Source organism: Microcaecilia unicolor, unplaced genomic scaffold, assembly GCF_901765095.1.
Source record: "Microcaecilia unicolor unplaced genomic scaffold, aMicUni1.1, whole genome shotgun sequence".
NCBI lineage: Eukaryota > Metazoa > Chordata > Amphibia > Gymnophiona > Siphonopidae > Microcaecilia > Microcaecilia unicolor.
The window spans coordinates 582,848-598,923 of NW_021963690.1; the positions used below are offsets into that span (position 1 = coordinate 582,848).

The 16,076-nt window shown below is 43.4% G+C and overlaps 1 protein-coding gene across 1 annotated transcript in view; it reads left to right on the forward strand.

The window, feature by feature from the left end:
• LOC115459576 (alpha-1,3-mannosyl-glycoprotein 4-beta-N-acetylglucosaminyltransferase B-like) overlaps nucleotides 1–16,076 on the forward strand; it is a 317,839-nt gene that overhangs the window by 273,557 nt on the left and 28,206 nt on the right. The window contains exons 12-13 of the mRNA XM_030189387.1: nucleotides 15,050–15,128; nucleotides 15,310–15,388. Of these exons, the coding sequence (XP_030045247.1) occupies nucleotides 15,050–15,128; nucleotides 15,310–15,388 (158 nt within the window). The remainder of the gene's footprint in view (nucleotides 1–15,049; nucleotides 15,129–15,309; nucleotides 15,389–16,076) is intronic.

Consider the following 16,076-nt stretch of genomic DNA (forward strand, 5'->3'; position numbering starts at 1 on the left):
TTTAATGTGGAATTCCTTTGCATATTAGATTAGAAACACATTATGTACATTTTCATAAAATATTAAAAACATTAAAAAAATGTTTACATGTTAGGTAGAATAATGCTTCATTTTTTAATTCTATTTTGATTATCTGTATTTTGTTTGGTTTTATTGTACTTCCTAGAAATGACTGGTCTCTTAGGGGGGTCTTTTACTAAAGCTTAGCTCGAGTTATCTACAGCAGAGCCCATTTTATTCCTTTGGGCCCTGCTGCAGATAACGCGCTAAGCTTTAGGGTCATTCCATGCCAAGTGGTCTAAAATTAAAAAAAGTTCCCACCATCATGTTCTCCAATTTTGTTCAAATTTTATCTGTTGTGTGAGTCAGGTGTTAAACTAAGTTTCCCAAAATTTGAGGTCTCTTAACTTTGAAGAGATCCTGCAGGGCGGTTATAGACGCTGGTTAGTTGCAAATCTGGCAGTATTATGTCCAGAAATCAATAAATAAACTGGAAGAATACTTACTATAAACTACCCAAGTCCTAACCTACTTAGTTAATTATATACCTTAACAAATATATGAAACAACTGTTTTAGTATTTGTATATATTTAATGTAGAAGTAAGAAACCTAAGGTATATTATTAACTTAAGTATTATGTAAAGCACAAGTATAATGCTTGTTCAAAATTTCAAGTCCGTATCTTTGTTTGCATGGAAGTTGTTGCGGTCTGAATATTGGTCCAAATATGTTCCGATGAGTCGTGACTAATTTTGATGCACACTTTCAGTCAACTTGTTTGACCTGATTTTGCATCCATAATGTTAAAATGTATTTCATTGGAATTAGCATCAAAAACTGTACAGGATTTTAATTTTTTAGCCATTCTTATAAATGTGTTTGGATTTTGGTAAATGTCGCGCGCTCATGGACTGACAACCTTTCAGAAAAGGGGGTCTAGATCTGCAACTATTGCAGTTAGAGACCTCAAATTTTGGGAAACTTCGTTTAACACCTGACTCGCGCAACAGATAAAATTTGAACAAAATTGGAGAACATGATGGTGGGAACTTTTTTAAATTTTAGACCAGTGGTGGTAATTTAAGTTTACCAGTTGAATTTCTACAGGCTTATAGAATAGTCATTCTTTCTTTACTCCATTTGTAACCTGGAACTGCAGCTTCAAGCCACGATGCAGGAGTTCTTGACTGCATCATCTTAAAATTTAACCCAGTTTCATCACTGTTGTATATCTGGTCCCTTGATATACCTTCCTTTTTAAGGAAAGGGGGGAAGGGGAAATGGGACTTGATATACCACCTTTCAAGGAGATGCTGAAATTTCACTTTGAATGTGACAAATTCCTCAGAGTTCACTGACAGCTTTTCCCCAGCAATGAAGAGCTGCCTTATTCCCTATCTTTTCTTTGAACGATCAAGCCACCTGATACTAGCAGTGATATCAGGGTCACCTTCATTGACTTCCTTTTGAAAAACCAGGGCTTTATCTTGCAATGTTGGCCCTGATATAGGTATGCCCTTGTCTCTGCTGTATAAACCACATGAATATGGTTTTGCTCACTTTCTCTTATTCATGTTTTTTCATAGTTTTTCTAGTGTTCAATGAAAAAGTAGAGAGACAGTTTTAGCCCCGTTTCTCCAGCTCACTCCATTGTGTTTTTCAGTTAAGAGCTGTTACTCTCTCCACTGTTGCTATTTTTTGGCATGGATTCAACCTTATCAATTCTTTTTAAAGCGTCAAGTTTGGACTTCCGGTGGAGCTGCCGGCCAAGATGGCCGCCGCACATTGAGCTCCGCAAAGTCGCGATCGGGAGCTCCTACAAATCAGCTGTTTTCAACCCCCATCAAGGTCCAGCTTGAGGACGGGTAACGAGGAAGGAAGCGAGAAGGCGATCCGACCTCCTGGGAGGGAAAAAAATATAAGCGGCAAACCGCAGCGGCGCGAACTGGCAGTAGCGAGTCCCCCTTCCCCCATACCACGCGGCGAGCGGCTGGCGCCAGAGAGACACCCGAACATAGACCGCCATATGATCGGAGAACAGGAACAGACCGGGCAACGTTTTCATATGCCGACAAAGTGAGTCCTTACCGAAGCAGAGGGTGCTGGCAAAGGATGGTGGATCTGTGACCGGGAGGATGGACAACGAGAGAGCTGGAACCGCTGCACACAGCAACGGAAGAGGGGGAAGGAGAGGGCCTAGCGCAATGTAAGTAGCACAGACTTTAAAAATCATATTCAGCAGAGATAATAGCTGGCACAGCTGCTTCAATGACTACAGTAAGATCAACAGAGGATGATGAAAGCAGGGTAAAGCAGAATTAAGAGAGCAGCCTGGAATTTAAAGAGACAGGAACACCCTTTCTCAACAGCTCTACTTTCAGTCTTGGAAAGACTTGTAGGAGGTGAAAAACAACATCAGCTCTCATAGGGCGGCTGAAACAGTAGAGCAGAATTAGTTTTCTATCATACAGAGGACAAAGGAGTGCCTGGGAAGCTTATTCGGATTTAAAGACAGAAATTTTAAAAGCACTCATTTATTACATCGTGCATGGCGACCCGAGGGTCCAAAAAAGAGCCGGAAAAATCTAAAGGAGGAGGCTCAAGGATGGCGGAGAAAAACTCCCCATCGTCACCATCGGTGAGTTCTGCCTGGGCTGCGGAAATAGTGGCGGAAGTTAAACTAGCGGTGGAGGACACTCTAAATCACCAACTTCAACAAATAATAGACAAGTTGGATGGCATGGATCAACGGTTCACTACCTTCACAAAAGACTTCCAGGAGGTCCAGCAGAGACTGGGAGAAGTGGAAACATCAGCACAAGAATCCTCCACGGCTATAGAAGGACTTACAAAAAAGGTAGCAGCCTTGGAAGATAAAGTGGATGATTTGGAGAACCGCTCTCGACGGAATAACCTCAGACTGGTAGGAATACCAGAATCAATAAAAGAGGGGGATCTGAGAGAATATCTGGAATCCTGGCTTGCTAAGATGTTGCACAATGAAAATACAACTGGAACCCTAAGAATAGAGCGAGCACATCGTTTAGGACCCAGGAAGATGCCCAACGACCGGCCGAGAGTGGTTATCCTGCGTATGCTCCACTACCAACATAAAATGGCGTTACTCACTGCTCTTAGGAAAGGAGCAACACTCGAGCTTGAGGGTCATAAAATACTATGCTTTCAAGACTATTCTACTAGTCTCTCTTTTGCGCAAACAGTATTCGCAGGTCTGTGGAAGACTGCATAAACTACAAATCCGTTTTGGTCTATTATACCCAGCGAAACTACGCATTCAACATAATGGTGTGGTGAAGTTTTATGAAACAGTGGAGGCAGCTCAAGCGTTTGTGGATCAGCTGGAGAAAGACAGACCGAGTCCTTCCACAAACGAGTAGACTTTGTTGGTGAGATGAAAACCTGAGTAATGGTGAACAGGGTGGTCAAAGAGTTGATAATCACTTCTGTTGATATTGAGTTAAATTTCTTTGAAATGGTTAATGTTGTTAATGTTGTTATTGAAGTTACACTGCATACAAAAGGGGGGGGAGACTGGATACATACTTGCTAAAAGGGGTCCCCGATCGGAGACACGGAGGTTGAGCACCCTAGGTGCCCAGAAGAAGTAGGGGAGGACAGAGGTTGGGTGGGATTAGGGGAGGATTCTTTGAGGAGCCATAGCTTCATGGGCAGGTTGGAGAAGCAGGGGATAAGCAGCTGGTTAAGGGCCACATTGGGAACTTTACAACATAGAGAGACACTAAAAGGACAGCAAGGGGGGTATTGGCTGGGATGCCCCCATTGCTCAATACGTGCAGGTCTCCATTCGGTGTATAATCTGAACAGTGAGTTCACGTAATGGCACTTAAGATGGTGACCTGGAACGTGGGTGGCATCTCCTCGCCGATTAAGAGACAAAAGATACTCCAAGCATTACATAAACAAAAAGTAGAAATAGCTTTTCTTCAAGAGACGCATTTGAATGCTAAAGAACATGAGAAATTACGTAGATGGTGGGCGGGAGATTACTACGAATCCCCGGCGCATGCCAAAAAAGCAGGAGTTATCATATTAATCAAAAAAGGGATTCAAGTCCATACTCATAAGATTGTAGCAGATGCGGAGGGAAGATATGTACTTGTACACTTAACAATAGAACGACAACCTGTAGTGTTGTGCAATGTATATGCCCCCAATACGTACAATAAAACTTTTTACAAAAAACTCCTGCAACACCTAACAGGCTTCGATGGAATTCCCATGCTAGTAGGGGGAGACTTTAATGCAGTGGTTGATCCTAGGTTGGATAGATCACATGGGGAGAAGAGGGGGTCGGGGTCAGATTCGAGAGGCATAAACATGTTAAGTGAGGTCCTAGACTTGGTAGATGTGTGGCGGACTCTGCACCCATTAGAACGGGATTTTACCCATTTGTCCCACGCACATGCCACCATGTCACGAATTGACTACATATTTCTTTCACGCAATTTATTTACAAGGCTGCGGGACGCAGACATAGGTCCCATAAAAATTTCCGATCATGCGATGGTAACTGCAGTACTGGAGCCGCCCGGGCCCGCACCAGGACAATTTCAATGGAGATTCCCTACTCGTCTGAATACTGACAGAACATTTCTAAACTATATAACACAAAAGTATAAGTATTTTCAAGAAACTAACCAGGAGCATAGGGGCAACCCAATTTTATACTGGGATACAGCTAAAGCCGTACTACGGGGAGAGATTATAGCATACACGAGTCATCAAAAAAAGGTAAGGGAGAAGGAGTTGTTTAGATTAGAAAAAGAAGTAACAAGAGTGCGGAAAGCATATGGGCGACATCATAGTTTGCAGCTTAAAGCCCAACTTTTAGAATTGCAGCAGGCCCTAAATGAAGGGATTCATCAAAAGGCCCAAAAAAACTATGCTTATTACAGATACCAACTATATAAATATGCCAACAAAAATAGTAGGATGCTCGCAAGGTTGTCAAAATCTAGGCAAGGGCCCTCAAAAATAGACACCTTGTACTCTCCTAGTGGGGTATTAGAGAATACGGATGTTCAAATCAATAAAATCCTGGTAGACTATTACACGCATTTATACTCGCCCCCTGATCCACCCCCGTTAGATAGCGAGATGTACTTCAGTAGACAAGACAACGTCCGAGTGGACCCGGACAGTCTGGCTATGTTAAATGCCCCTATAACAACTGACGAAATAGCGTGGGCAATACAGCAGGGTCCCTTGGGAAAGGCCCCAGGCCCAGATGGATATAGAGGGGAATTCTATAAAATGCTGAGGGAGGAGGTGGCGCCACCGCTCACAGCTATGTTTAATACCATAGTGCAGGATCAACGAATGCCTCCCTCCTTACGGCTAGCACAAATTATAGTAATACCGAAGCCGGGACGTGATACGAGGAAACCAGAATCCTATAGGCCGATTTCGCTCCTCAATTATGAGGCCAAATTATACGCCAAAGTCCTAGCCAACCGATTAGCCCGTATACTGCCGGATATTATTGAGGAGTCACAAGTGGGTTTTGTGCAGGGCAGAAGTATTACCAAGAATATCAGGAAAATACTTACAACGTTGGAGGTAGTATCTAATCAGGCCATACCATCCGTGTTAGTCAGCTTTGATGCCGAAAAGGCATTTGACAGAGTGGTGTGGGATTTTTTGTTTGGGACGTTAGAAGCATATGGAATAAGTGGGTTTTTTCAGGAGGCAATACGGGCGTTATACTGTCTTCCACAGGCCCAAATGTGGGTTAATGGAATACTATCTGCCCCCTTCTCGATATATCGGGGAACTAGACAAGGCTGTCCACTGTCACCTTTGCTGTTCGTATTAACATTAGATCCCTTGATCAGAGATATTCAAGGGACGCCTGACGTGAAGGGAGTGGCGGTGGGCGCAGAAACGTTCAAGATCGCAGCATTTGCAGATGACCTACTAGCTCATCTGACTAATCCAAGTACATCACTGACAGCTTTATTAGAATGTATGGCAGAATATGGGGATTTCTCAGGTTTTAAGTTAAATTTGGAGAAATCAGAAGCATTGCTGGGTGGGGAGAAGCGCGAGGAGAGTTGGCAAGGCCGTGTCCCATTGAGATGGGCAGATGGGTCCTTTCGTTATTTAGGAGTGCAGTTGTCCATGGATACCTCAAAGTTGTACCACCTGAATATAGAGAAACTGCTACAGGATACAAGACGCTCTCTTGAGCAGTGGAGCCATCTGCCCCTATCACTTACTGGGAGAATTAATATGTTTAAAATGTTCATCTTCCCTAGATGGCTCTACATCTTACAAGCCATGCCAATACACTTATTAAGAAGAGATATACGAAAGTTAAATAGGATTTGTAGGAATTTCCTTTGGGACGGGAAGAAGTCCAAATTACGTTTAGAATATCTTTATGATAATTGGACACAAGGAGGCTTGGGTCTACCCAATATTCAAAGATATAACAAGGCCTGTTTACTGAGACATCTCAGAGACTGGATGCTAGGCACAAGTCAGTATACCCCTATTTGGTGGGAGAGGGCATTGTTTAGGCCTTGGCATATGAATTTTCTTCTGCAGGCTAAATCAACTAGTTTACCGCCTGTAGGTAAGAATAGTATTTTGTTACAACCTTTAAGACAGGTCTGGCGTTTCCTAATGTCAGCTTGGAATCATAATCCAAATGTCAGTGATCAGTTGCCTCTTCAAGGGAATGGGGACTTCCAACCTGGAATGGAAGCAGGGACCATTAAAAACTGGGCAGAAATGGGAATCACTTTAGTGGAACACTTAGTCAATGCGGATGGAAGGTTGTATACATTCCAAGATCTACAGCAGAGGCTATCCCTAACAAACAAGGATCACTACACTTATAGACAATTACACCACTACTGGTATAGCTTAGACCAAGAGGCTCTGGGTACAAAAATGGGTCAAAAGCTTAGAGAATTTTTAAAGGGGGATGCATTCGATCAGGTTTCAATATCTAGTTTACACAAAGCACTTCTGTTGCTTTGCCCACCTCGCAATTATGAAGCACTCACTGCAGCCTGGAGTAAAGACTTGGGATATGAATTGAAGGGAGTAAATTTTACAAAATTGATCATAGATATCCCAAAACAGGTGGGGGGGGGGGGGGGGGCGGAGCTGCAGGAGAGTCAATACAGAATAATACACAGGGGATACATGACACAAACACAAGTAGCGAGAGCGGGGTGGACACCCGATGCCCAATGTTCCAAATGCAACAGAGGAAGGAATACCTTTTTGCATGCATTTTGGAGGTGCGATAGAGTAAAAATATTTTGGAAGGCGGTGCATAAATACCTTGAGAGCATCATTGATCAAAAATACTCCCATCCTGGAGAGGAGCACTTTTAAATAGAAGGACAGCCTACGGGATTTCGGATAGGAATTTGGAACAATTGATATGCAAGGCTTATGCCGTGGGGAAAAAATGTATACTTAGACACTGGATGCAGGTGGTACCACCCTCCTTCTGGCATTGGAGAAATAGGTTTCATGAATTGATGCTATGGGAGGCCAGGGAAGCCCAGGGCACTTCCAAGAAAAGAAGGAAGTTTATCTCCATCTGGACCAAGTACTTACAAAGTATATCCCATAAAGCGAGAAGTGCAATATTAAATAAATTTTCCACATAGGGGACCATAAAGGAGGGAGAGGATAATGGCAACTAGAGTTCAGTACCGCAACATAAGGCAGAGCAACTTAACCAACACCGTAGCACAGGAGTGAGTGGGAGATGTAACTGAATGGCTCATGAAGTGAATGCGGAATATTTCATGATAAAAGGGGGGAGGGGGGAAGGGGATGAAAGGGAGGGAGATATTAGATAAGGGGTTAACCGCGATACAAATACAAGTTGTTATTCTTGGAAAGTGCAGATAGCGGGTAATGTTCATTGTTGTTTATTGTTCTATTTTGATACAAGGATTATGTTAAAGACAGTATTAAGGGGGGGAAGGGGGGAATTGGGAAGGAAATTGTAAATCAAATTTGATGATAATGACCGCGGATTGGTGTACATATGACTGACAAAGTTTAAATTGTTATGTACTTAATCAAATGATTGTGTTAATCTGTGGCATCATCAATAAAAACTTTGAAACATAAAGCGTCAAGTTTCTGCTCTGTAGACAAAACAACTTTTTTCCTCTCTTGATTGGCCATTTCAGAAGTCGTCATCTACAGAGCTGAAGGAGAAGAATAAAAATACAGTACTGTAGTGTATTATGTACCTATTAAAAACATTGCAGAAATGTTGCAGCAGAAGAGAATAAAACTCACTGTGCAGTAAAAACAGGGTTCCGGATCACAACAGTGCTATTTTGCAGTAAAAGCCTGGGCCCAGGTCTGAAACAATTGTCTCAGGTATGAAATTTCCCTCTGTGCCACTCCAGAAAATGAAAAGGGAAGCCACATTCTTCTTTTTTTTTTTTTATATTTCAAGAAGTCTTTATTGAATGTTAAATTCAACACAAAAAGCAACACAGCCTTCCATCCTAACAAAATGTTTTCAATAAGAATAAAATAATACAGTTCCTTTCTGCATTATACATGGTACTATCATTTTGCATACAACAATATTGAACAGTTGAACTTCAACATTTTTAAAGTTTTAGAGGTATTAATTCCCCTTGCCTCCCCCCCCTCCCATCCCTCCCCCCACCCCCTGCATGAGTATGGCTCAATGTTCTCCTGTCCACAGGATCTAGATATCCTTCTCCTTCCATTATGGATATTGTTCCAAGAAGGTACCCCAAACAGCTTGCCATTGATTCAGCTTGCGTTTTCATTCTGCTAGTAACCTTTCCATTTCACAAACATATTTTAACTTTGAAATCCATCTCTCAATGGAGGGTACACCCTTCTGCTTCCAATATGCAGCCAAGACCTGTCTAGCTACTCCGGTCGCCAGTCTCACCAGAATCTGTTGGCTATGTGTTAACCCTCCTACTTTAACAGAGAACAGAAAAATTTCTGGAGTCCACCTAAAGGTATTTCCTACCCATCTCTGCAGTCTACCATGTACTGTTTTCCAATACGCTTTAATTTTGCCACATGTCCACCACATATGTCCCATTGTTCCTTTTTGACCACATCCTCTCCAACACATTCCTGAGCCTGCTGGATATATTCTTTGGAGGCGTGCCGGAGTGAGGTACCAGCGGAACAATACTTTTATTGCATTCTCTTTTAACGGTACATGTACCGACACGCCTCCTGCCCCCTTTTCAATCCTTTCCCAGTCCTTTTCCCCCAGGGCCATTCCCAGCTCGCTATTCCAGCTCTTTCTATGGAGGCAATATCGAGGAACCTGTGCACTAATGCATTTATATAATCGGCTGATCAATCCACCAGAGGACTCAGTCCCCTCACAGATATCCTCCAGACTAGACCTTTCCCGTTTTATGACCTCTCTCACTGCCTTTGTTTTGAGAAAGTGGGTCAGCTGGAGGTATGCGTAAGTGTCTTCCTCCAATTCTGGATATTGTGATTGCAAACTTTGGAATGAGAGTATTTGCTCTGCTTCAAACATTTGGCCCCACTTCCTTAGACCTATGGCATACCATCGAGTAAATATCCCCGGTGTAGTTCCAGGCATAAAAAGTGGATTATATGCTATTGGAGATAAACTAGTGAGAATGCATTTCTTCTGAGGGAAGAGACTATCCCAATAGTAGAGGGTTACCCCAATGGAAGGACATTCACCCACCCCCAATACCCTAAAAGGTTTAGGGGTCCACATTAACGCTCCCAGAGGTGTATGCCCCAAAGAGTATTGCTCCAGTTGGACCCATTGCCTGTCTGGGTATTCTTGGTACCACTCAATCGCTACTTTCCCTTGGGCCGCCCCATAGTACCACATGAGGTTAGGGACCCCCAGCCCCCCCTTTCGTTTATCTGCCACATTCTTCTTAACGACAATGTAGTGACATCACCGGGGGGGGGGGGGGGTCTGTTAGATATGCCAGATGGTCAGATTAGTGAAGGTCGAATAATAGACTGTACTGTAATTGTAATACCTGCTGCTAGATGAATTGAAGAAGGCAATGAAGCTCCCTGCGGCAAGCCATGAAAAAGTCATAAGGGAGGCTTAACCCTTTTGACAAGAAAGTTTTTTAAAGTGGGCATGCAGCCCTCATGATTTCTCACTACGCTTTGATTTCCCATTGTACTTTAAGGGGCAAAATCAGTGAGGTCCACTTCTGCTGCTTCTCCTGGGACACAACAGGCAACATTATAGATTCCAAATATTCTCAGATATTCAGGTTTGTTGTAGGGGTCCTGTGTACTTAGCGGTTTATAAAACAGCATAAACTACTGATGAATTTTAGTCATATTTTCAAAGCACTTTGGGAGGCTAAGTTCCATAGGTTTCTATGGAACTTTGGGAGGCTAAGTGCTTTGAAAATGAGCCTGATAGACTCAGCTGTCATCCTCTCCTCTTAGTTTTTGTACAGTCACTTGGGCTACATTAGTCTGGAACCTTAGAGCCAACAATTTGCTAGGCTAGTTGTCAAATTCCGTTTATAAACCCCATAGAGACATGCTGTCACTTCCCCAAAGGCTCCCTTGAATGGCAGGGGAGGAGTTAACATTATGATTCTTCTTTAGGCTATATATAGTATTATGGTAAGCGTCCATATCTAATTCATCCACCCCCCACATTATAAACAAACCTCTAACTACCACCTTCAGTCATCCTTTATCATCCCTCTCGCAATGAGTCACATTATTGTTTGGTCAGACCAAGTAATCCATGTCAGATTCATCTACATTATAAAGCAAGTTTCCTACTAATTAAGAACATAAGAGTAGCCATACTGGGTCAGACCAATGGTCCATCTAGCCCAGTATCCTGTTTTCCAAACTGGCCAACAAGGTCACAAGTACCTGACAGAAACCCAATTAGCAGCAACATTTCATGCTACCAGTCTTAGTGCAAGTAGTTGCTTCCTCATGTCTGTCTCAATAGCAGATTGTGGACTTTTCCTCCAGGAATTTGTCCAAATCTTTCTTTTAATCCCAGATACGCTGACCGCTGTTACCACATCCTCTGGCAAAGAGTCCAGAACTTAACTATTTGTTGAGTGAAAAAATATTTCCTCCTATTTGTTTTAAAAATATTTCCATGTAACTTCCTCGAGTGTCCCCTAGTCTTAGTACTTTTGGAACAGTTAAAAAAATTGATTTACTTCTACTCGTTCTACACCACTGGGATATAGACCATAGAAGTCTGTCCAGCCCTGTCCTTACATTCCAACTACTGGAGTTACTGTTGAAACCCACTCCAGCCTATCCGAATCCATCTTGTCATTTGTGGGACAGACCATAAAAGTACCTTCCTCTGGTTCCAGCCACTGAAGTTGCTGTCCAAGCCCTTTCCAGCCGACCCTAAACCAGATTGCCATATACAGGAAACAGACTGTACAAATTTGCACAACACCAGCCTTAGTTCATCACAACCAGAGTTGCCCAGCACCAGCCTTAGTTCATCACAGCCTAAGCATCACTCAACGTCCACAAACATGCAGCTATTTAAGGTTGGGGGGGTGGTGGGGGTTGCAAATTTTGTTTTGCAAATAAATTTTAATCAAGGTAGACATTCATTGGAAAGAAACATTAAAACACTACACAATAGGAGAAAAATTACTGAAACAATCAGACCACATCAGAGGGGGGAAATCACAATTCTCACTTCAGAGGGAATACAAATGATGAAACAGTGGAGAAATTCTGAGCCTAAAATCTATTTCATGAGTGTATTTCTCCTAATTGGCCAGGAGATGGCACTTGTTTAGAGTTTTAAAGCTGTTGCAGAAAGACACACTTCCAGTTTCAGTTTATGGAAAGGCAATCTACATAAATATTGCCATATTGCCTGGATTTCAAATCTAGCCTGAAGGTACTGATTTTCCCCAGTCTCAGCCAGGGAGCAGAAAGAAAAAGATCTCTTTACTGAGGCCCTGTGAGCAGTAATATTTTATAACCTGTGAGCATCTACATTTCCTGAACTTCCCAGGTACCACCCAGGCAGCAAACAAACACTTAGATAGTTTTATAATTGATCCATATTCAGTTACCTGATATTGCTTGCTGAGTTCTCGTTTTCCCGTTCACTGTTCAAAATTCTGTGTCAATAAACCTTATTTAGCTTATTGACTGCCACCCCGGACCGACCAAAAATCCTGCTTTGTGCCTTTGGGTCTGTGGGTGCTCTCCGGGAACCTTAGGACCCCCGGAGCGTGGCCCCAGTGTCCCAGAAACCACTGGAGAACAACCCAAGAGTGGGAGATGAGCCCAGAGGCAAGTGGGACCCAGTTGGTTGGAGGAGGGTGCCAGTATAGAGCACGAGCCCAAATGCAGGCAAGTCTGGGCATCACTGGGCAGATCCCCCATGTGGCCGCAGGCAACCCCAGGCGGGTGCCCTGCGTTTTGTGACAATAATTCTTCCCATTGATCGAAAAATACAGTGGATGCCCACAAAAATTAAATAAATATCGATTCAAGAAGGAACCCTATCAGATCCATAATGGCATTGACATTTCTCTACCTTCAAGAAAAAAATAGTATTCCTTATTGTCCATACTAGACCAGTGCCCAGCCGCACCCATTATATATAGAAAGCAGCTTTGTCAGATAGTTCTGGGGTTTTGGTTCTCCAGCAAATGTTGGTCCATGGTTACATCAGCCACCTCCTAGTATATAGCTACATCAGCTATCTTATGTGCCCTGCTACTTTGGCTAACTCTAGTGTGCAGCTGTTCCAGCCAACTCAGGTATTTGGGCTATGTCAGCTAGCTAGTTTATACACCTACAATGTTGTATCACTTGACTTCATCAGCCATCAATCTTGATCTGCTGCTCCAGATAGCTATATCACACTGCTGTCCCGACTGGTCATATTACTCAGTGGTAGCAGCCAGAAGTAAAGCACTTTTGCCCCAACTGTCAGTATTGGATAAGGGTGCCTGCCAGCTGATCGGTTCCCTCTGCTCCTGCTCTCACACAAACCAAGCAGTACTCAAAAAGTCTCAAACAAATGCAAACTCTTTATTTTAACTCTTGTAATAGGTGAATGGCAACTGGCAAATTATCAATCCAAAGTATTCTTTGTTATTCCCAAAAGGGAACTCCATTTTCTACTTGTTCCCTGAATTATATTTACAGGGTACTTGGTGTTATATACATGCATATATTTACAGCTTTTCCTTTCCATGCCTATCCTGTAAAGAGATGTTATCCCCAAAGTCTATACTCCTCTTCTTTACACTGATTTACTTTTGGGGGCTCAGACCCCCCCTTGATATAACCCTCCTCTAGCGGTGACCCCACCTTTGGTCCACCCTGGTTCTGGGACAAACTCTCCCTGGCTCCAGTCCCCTGCTTCTGGGCTGAGACTTCCTCTACCCACCAGTAGCACACTATCTCCCGGTTGCCGCTTATTGGAGTCACAACCTGCCTCTCGCAGTCAGTGGATCTCAGTTTATAGGACTCCCCTCTCTCCCCTCCTGGTTAATGGCAGGGGATACAAGGGCAACTCCAGACCTACAGACAACCAACTCTTCTCCCCCCCCCCCTCCCCCCGAGGTAGGTCCCTGCCAGAGGGCTGGAGTGGTAGGAGGTCCCTGGGTGGGAGGAAGCCCTGCCCATGGGGAGTAGTTTTGAAGTAGAATGCAGAGGAATAGTGCCCTGGTACTGAAGAGTCCTCCCTCTCCTTCTCTGCGCATATCCAGCAGATAGCCAAGACCTGTCGCTTCTTCCTGTATAACATTAGCAAAATTCGCCCTTTCCTCTCTGAGCACACCACCCGAACTCTCGTCCACTCTCTCGTTACCTCTCGCCTTGACTACTGCAACCTACTCCTCACTGGCCTCCTACTTAGCCATCTATCCCCCCTTCAGTCTGTTCAGAACTCGGCTGCACGGCTTATCTTCCGCCTGGATCGATATACTCATATCACCCCTCTCCTCAAGTCACTTCACTGGCTTCCGATCAGGTACCGCATACAGTTCAAGCTTCTCCTACTAACCTACAAATGCACTCGATCTGCAGCCCCTCCTTACCTCTCTACCCTCATCTCCCCTTACGTTCCTACCCGTAACCTCCGCTCTCAAGACAAATCCCTCCTCTCAGTACCCTTCTCCACCACCGCCAACTCCAGGCTCCGCCCTTTCTGCCTCGCCTCACCCCATGCTTTATATTGTCCCCATTTGTCTCCTACTCCTTTTCCCCGTGGGTCTAGCATCTCTCTGCTGTATCCCCCCTTTGTGGGGGTCCTATATCACCCTGTCACCCTCCCACTGAGGTCCTCCAGAGGCAACAATGTAAACACTTCTTCCTGAACCTGGCCTCCACCAGGTCCTTTCCTCTGCTGTTCTTCCTCCTGTGATGTTGTTTCTGCCCACCGGAAGTGACATCAAAGGAGGTGAGAGAGCAGAGAAAATACCCTGGTGGGGCTGGCACTGGTAGAAGTGTTTATATCGCTTCCTCTGCCATTCAGCTGTTGGGATTCTCGAGGACTGCAGGGGGTGGGGGGTGAGGAAGAGGCTATTGGATGATGCCAATCTGCACATGCTATAAAAAGGAGTGATACTGGATACCCAGGGAGTGGAAGTGAGGGAGGGTGGTGTCAAGGAAGAGAAACAGAGAGGTGACAAAGTGGGATGGAGAGCAGAGGACAGCAGGTGGCCTTGGGCATTTTGCCGGCCTCACTCTGTGGTAGTTACGGCCTTCCTTCAGTATATCTTGAGCTGAAAACAATGACAGCAAATTTAGTACTGGGGATCCCCTCCTAGAGGCTTCAACTAGAGATGGCGAACCAAATTTTTAAAGAGAGAAAAAATTCTTTCTGAATTCAGCACTTGTTAACCTCCTGCTTTGTTGAAGTCTTGAATTTGATACCAGTGTAACTCACAGCTGACAACAATGTGTCTGTAGTTCGTCACACTGTTCTATTATTGGGTCATTCAGGTGTCTACTACTTGGCACAATTTTTTTTTCTTTTTAAGGTACTTGTTTAGAAGTGGAAACGTAGAACATCCTGGGGACAAGATAATAAACACTAGTGTAGAAGTTTTACTTGCTGAGGTAAGTGTTCATTGCCAGGTGAAATTCCTAAGAACAAATGTTTAAAGCAAAAATTATTGTAAACACTAAGAACCTGAAGGTATCAGCGAAATAGAAGTGTATTGTAATGTAATTTAGTGTTTGCCGCTGTTCCACTGCTTGATTTGTTCATTTGTTTTTTTCTTCTGTGTGTTACTCTCAGAAAGCCAATTTACCAAAAGACTTCTTAGGAAATAGAAGTACATCTAGCAACCAAACTGAAGATGGATATTTAAAAATAGGTATTTTATATTGTTTTGTATTCTGAAAACAATCTGTATTATTTATGTAGAGTACAATTGATAATAGGGTAAATGTATTGGAAATTTTTGGTCATTGTTCAAATCATTTCCTGAGGCTGAAAATTGCCTTTCCCTTAGTGGCCCAACAGGGTGAGAGGTGGAAGGACAGTGGAGTTTTGTAATAATGGGAAAGACCAAAGGTTCATCAAGCACAGCATCCTGTTTCCAACAGTGGCCAATCCAGATCACAAATACCTGGCAAGATCCCCAAAAAGTACAAAACATTTTATACTGCTTATCCCAGAAATAGTGGATTTTCCCCAAGTTCATTTAATAATAGTCTATGGACTTTTCCTTTAGGAAGCCGTCCAAACCTTTTTTAAACTCCGCTAAGCTAACCGCCTTTACCACATTCTCTGGCAACGAATTCCAGAGTTTAATTACACGTTGAGTGAAGAAAAACTTTTTCTGATTCGTTTTAAATTTACTACATTGTAGCTTCATCGCACGCCCCCTAGTCCTAGTATTTTTGGAAAGCGTAAACAGACGCTTCACATCTACCCGTTCCACTCCACTCATTATTTTATAGACCTCTTTCCCACATGCATCACTTTGCACTTGCTCACATTAAACATCATCTGCCATTTAGACGCCCAGTCTCCCAGTCTTGTAAGGTTATCTTGTAATT